Here is a 5,426-nt window from a genome sequence, read left to right as displayed (position 1 = left end):
ACTTTCTTACAATCAAATAAGTATTAAGTAATATAGTCATGATAAGAAAATAAGTTTAGAACAGAAAATTCTAACAAAAAGGAAAAAAAATCTTCATAGTACATAAAAATGATCCATTTCCTAATTTACTTTAGGATCATTTTTACTGTTATTTTTGTCAAAACCATTTAAAGAAATGCAATGATATCTTTCATTTTTTTTTCTATAACCCTTTAATGAAGAATTAGCTTTTATAAATAACTTAAATTTAGTTTATTTAGAAATTCAATTTTATTATTAAAGAATAAAGAATAAAATATTTTATTTTAAAAGAAAATTCAATTTTAATATGTCAAATAAAATAGAATTTGATTTATTTTTTAAGGAACTAATAATAAAATTTTGATTTAAAAGAAGAGATGATTTAGTAGATTATAAAAATTTAAAAGAAATAATTGATTAAAAATGATGAAATACTCTCTATACTTACGAATTTAACTATTTCCATACTTTTATTAAAAAAAAAAAAAAACCCATTTTTGACATAAATGTCCTTGACTATTTCAAGTATTTACAATATGTATTAAAAGAAAGAGTTATTTTTACAAGAAAATAATAAGAACATTTTTGTAAAAATGAGGTTAAAAAAGAATGAAGTGTTAGATTTCCAAAATTGGTTTCCAATAACCTTTTTAATCAAATAACCCAATTTAAAAATTACCAAAGGAATATTCTCTTAAGTGGTCAATCAAACCTTTTTTACTAAATAAATTTTAATCAAATAACCCAATTTAAGAATTACCAAAGGTATATTGTCTTAAGTGGTCAATCAAACCTTTTTTTTTTTACTAAATAAATTGTAGGGTTTGTAAGTAGCATTTAGTGTAGAGTTGAGTGACAAAAATTTATGTTATCAAACCCACAACGTAGCCAAGGTCACTCTCTTATTCACTTTTCATATATTAGCTATTAATTTTATCAAACATCCCTGGTCTTATATTCTTTTATTTATCTCTTTTACGTAATTATTTTTGTGTGTTTAGCCCTAAACTTCTTAGTACCACAAGCCATAGTACATGCGAACAATGGATAATATGTTCTGTATGATTGTGTTTCATTACAATTCTAGGATATGACAAAAATAAATAAACATTGATGAGATTTATTAAAAGCTAGACACGACAGAGGCGAAGATCTGCGAGGACAAGAAATTTTACTCAAAAAGCAAAAGCAACAATGGGGCTTCTCACTTGAAAAACCCCATCATCCCAGACCAAAGACCCAGTTAGCTTAAGTTCATCGCCTGCTGCCGTAGCCGTGACGGTGAAGGTCTTCTTCTGGCCAAGGGACTTGAATGAAAGGACACTTGGTTCAACTTTGACAGTGAGTCCGGGAGAGGCAGTCACTTTTACCTTGTAAGTTGAGACTGCTGATCCAACATTGGTCACTGTCCTGGCAAAAGTGCGCGTAACAGTTTTTCCATCCCTAGTAGTTAGGGTAAAAGAAGGATAGTTCAAATCCCAAACGGTCCCATTTGTGGCTTTTGTGCAACTACTGTCATCTCCCGTGATAAGCCGCAAGTTCTCAGTGCTATAGCCTTGTCCACACAAAAATTTGATGTAATCTGCCGCTCCAGTATCATACACTAGACCAGGATTTCTAGCCTTTACAGGATTTAGATGACCCGCCCCGTATGCGAACTCCAGATCGGTGTTAGTTTTAACATTCATGGGAGTAGCTGCAAACAATAATGTAATCATGAAGATTAGTTACAGATTTGGTTATAGCATGAAGTATATTCTTAAAGCAATGGCAGTTGAAAGAGATTTCTCATTTTTTTCTCTTCCTCTTAGATCTCAGACCTTAGCTTCAAAAATGACCTTAGACTGTGGATTAAGCGATTACCAGTTGTCATTAAAGCAGACTTGATAGCAGCAGGAGACCATGTTGGATGAAATGATTTGACGTAGGCGGCAGCCCCAGAAGCATGTGGGCAAGACATGGACGTGCCTGAAATTATGTTATATTTAGCTACTCTTTTATCCCCTGGTACATCTGTCAAAGGTGAAGCTTCTGTCCATGCTGCTAGAATTTGAACTCCCGGTGCAGTTATGTCGGGCTGCATAAAAACAAGACGTTGCAACAATGAAGAAACTGGGTGGTCACAGCAAAGAAGTTAAGGAAATTAGTTTGCTGAATTACACTGAGAATGTCAGTTGTAACGGGGTTGGGGCCCCTAGATGAAAATGAAGCTACAATTGGGGCCGATTCTTCTTTCACGGCGATGGACCTCTCTATTTTTGCAGTGGCGTTGCTGTTTATACCAGAAAGGATTGCATGAAAATAAAAATATATTTAACATTATCCACTGGTCCGCCAGAATCGATTATCAAATTGAAAAACATGAAAAATACCTAGCTGAGTTCATGTACTGCTGAATTTTGCTTGTATCACTTGTGTCCAAGCAGGATGTAGGTACAGGAAAAGAAAAAGTTCTCCCCTCGTTGCCTTCATCTGGAATTATAGTACCGGCTGCACCGGCAGCCAGTACCGCCTGTCCACGACTAGACCCATCACAGAATACTATTTTTCCAGTTACCAGAGACTTGTCCAAGGAGTCATCAGTGCAAAGCCTGCATTTCATGATAAATTTTTTGGGCATTTTCAGACTTCAAATACCAAAAAATACTGAATTTTTTAATTTAAATTAAATGGATCTGTGATGAAGATTATTACAGATTTCAGTCTTTTTCGTTTTTTACCTGGATTCAGACCCAGTGAAACCTCCTGCCCTATTTGGTGCATCTCCAGCATAAATGATAGGGTGCATATCCTTCATCTTAAAAGTATTTAGAGAGATTGAATCCTACATGCAAAAAATAGGTTAAAGATTATCTGGGAAAGCACAATAAAGGGTGATGTCCAATCTCAAGATATGATATCACAGAACTTAATGTATAAATGTCGTAGAAGGAAAGTTTGGTCACCTCATAAACCTGGTTGTCACCCAACACCAACTTGGTCAAAAACTTTCTGTCAATGGTACTTGCAGCGACAGAGAGAGACCAAGGCGAGAAATTTGTAATAGATGCAAGATCAGGACCTGAATTACCAGCAGAATTAGATGTAAGAATCCCATTCTTCATAGAATGGAAAGCTCCAATAGCAATTGGGTCTCGGAAGTAATCATTGGGAGAGGATCCTCCAACAGAGAGAGAGATAATATCAACTCCATCAGCAATTGCATCATCAAATGCTGCAAGGATATCTGCACTGAAGCAACCATCAGACCAACATATCTTGTACACTGCAATGCGGGCAGAGGGAACCCCTCCTCTAGCTGTTCCTGAGGCAACGCCTAGCAAGCTTGCATCATCAACTATGCCTCCAGCGGCTGTGGATGCAGTGTGTGTGCCATGGCCATTAGCATCTCTTGCTGATTCAAACTCTCCTTCTGGTACACTACCACTACTTCGGTAGTATCTAGCTCCAATGATTTTACTGCATAGGATTCCGTTTCAATTAAGCAGAATTAGAGATGTCTATCTATATATACAGTGGATGGTGACAAAGATAGAAAACAAATATTACTTGTTGCAAGTGAAATTGGTTGAGGTTTCACAAGTGCCCTTCCATTTGCTTGGTGGTGGACCAAATCCTTTATCGCTAAAACTTGCAGACTCAGGCCAGATCCCACTATCGAGCATTCCAACAACAATATCGCTTTCAGTAGTATTTCTTGTAACTTTCTGGGGGAAGCCCATGAAGTCCCATGACCTTGTTGTTAGGAGTTGCTTCTTTTCATTTGGGAACACAGACACTACCCCCTTCATGGCTGATTACAAGGAGCAGTTACAATCAGAAAGATAAACAAATACAGGACAGTTAATAATAATCTCTTAATAATTATATATAATTTACCCACCAGACAGTCTCTTCATCTCCTCCCTGGTCAATTCCGCAACAAATCCATTGAAGCTCCTCTTGTAGCTGCGGAGTAAATATTTGGATGCACTACTACTGTGGAATGCAACCAATTGGAGAAGTTAAGTCATTGGTACATCTTCGTTCTTGGCATTAATGTTTTTCATGTGTTCTATATTGGATCATGATTATCTATTATCTCCTATACGCCTAATTTTTCAGACACCACTAATTAAGCATCACATAAGATCTGTCTTCTCAGGGTGCCATTTCAATGTAAAAGAATCTGGGAAGTGCTTCATAAAAAAATGCTCTTGATTAAAAAAAAAAAAAGAAGATAAAAATGGTGTTACCTGCCGACGACTTCTTGCAGCATGTTAGTGTGGAAAGACGATATGGAGAGAGCACCGCCCTTTGGAAGATTACCCATGTACACGATATAGACCTGCAACCACAAATTGGCAAAAGAATCTTTCAGATCTCTAGCCCAAGTCTTCACGCATCAAACTTTTGAAGACATTCTCTGTATTTATAATAGTTTCTTCAATGAACATAACGAAAGAACAAAATATAAAAAGACATGGCAACAAGGCCAAGAAGAGGGACGGATCATCTGCCTCTCGATCTTCTTCGGAAGCTGTGCTGCAGCTGAAAAGCAGGGTACTGCAAGTAAGAGTGATCAAGAGAAGCCATGAAAGTGGAGGTGCCATATCCCTTCGCTATTGGCAGGGGTTGTACCAATTGCTCGCACTTATGCCAACGAATGGCCCTTAATTTATAGAAGGACTACAAGGCGTCTCTAAGCTAGCTTTGACCATCTTTTTGCAAATACAATTATTATTTTTTGGAAGATGTTTTAAATTGGTATATTTTGAAAGCTTTTGATATTTTCCTATTTAGCTAATTTTTTATACGGAATTTTATTATTATTAGGAAGGAAATTGAGAAATAATTTTATCTTTATAAAGAATATTTGTATGCAATCAGCACATAATATAAAACGAAATTTGATTAAAATGGTGAGTCCTTTATGAAATTAGGAATCACTCCTTTGACTACAGTGGATGGGTACAATGCCTCACCACGTTGACATTTATGTTCTCTTGTGATTGCTTTTTATTTACTTTTGTTTCTTGTTTATTATTCCCTTGCTTTTACATGACAATTATAGAGGCAATATAATGAATGTGATTAAGTATGATATAAAAAAAAAAAACAAAAAACCGTTGATTATGAAACCCAAATATATATATATATATATATGTTCTTAAAAATATTTTTTAAATATTTTAAAATTTTGTAGTGTCCAAATTTAAAAAATTGTATAAGAATTCATATTTTAAAAAAAAATCTATTTTTAGAAATAAAATAGAAAGTATATTTAAAACTATTCAACTTAATAAATTCTAAAAACATACCAAATTCAAATTTAAAATAGTCCTAACCTAATTAGCAAAGCCCGAATATAGATAGGCCAACAAAATCAAAGCACATAAATTCAACCAAAACCAAGTTGATCAAAA

At 34.9% G+C, this 5,426-nt stretch overlaps 1 protein-coding gene across 1 annotated transcript; it reads right to left on the bottom strand.

Moving 5' to 3' along the window:
• Positions 1-1,195: 1,195 nt before the first annotated feature.
• Positions 1,196-4,361, bottom strand: LOC109123645 (cucumisin-like). The gene is made up of 9 exons (XM_059742142.1): positions 4,257-4,361; positions 3,905-3,996; positions 3,571-3,814; positions 2,967-3,480; positions 2,742-2,845; positions 2,394-2,612; positions 2,182-2,293; positions 1,879-2,098; positions 1,196-1,717 (listed from the first exon to the last, which is right to left on the bottom strand). Exons 1-9 carry the CDS (start codon positions 4,331-4,333, stop codon positions 1,197-1,199), a joined length of 2,103 nt encoding a protein of 700 aa, XP_059598125.1. The 5' UTR covers positions 4,334-4,361; the 3' UTR covers position 1,196.
• Between the last annotated feature and the right edge of the window lie 1,065 nt (positions 4,362-5,426).

Source organism: Vitis vinifera, chromosome 13 (genome assembly GCF_030704535.1).
Source record: "Vitis vinifera cultivar Pinot Noir 40024 chromosome 13, ASM3070453v1".
In the NCBI taxonomy this organism is placed as follows: Eukaryota; Viridiplantae; Streptophyta; class Magnoliopsida; order Vitales; family Vitaceae; genus Vitis; species Vitis vinifera.
This window is presented reverse-complemented; position numbering and strand designations above follow the sequence as displayed.

Excerpts from the sequence above, each read along its gene's own strand:
- LOC109123645 (XM_059742142.1), bottom strand. The coding sequence starts at position 4,333 with ATGGGTAATCTTCCAAAGGGCGGTGCTCTCTCCATATCGTCTTTCCAC. Across the intron at positions 3,815-3,904 it reads GGAGATGAAGAGACTGTCTG|CCATGAAGGGGGTAGTGTCT; the intron begins GTGGGTAAATTA and ends CCTTGTAATCAG. Across the intron at positions 2,099-2,181 it reads TTACAACTGACATTCTCAGT|CCCGACATAACTGCACCGGG; the intron begins GTAATTCAGCAA and ends GTTTTTATGCAG.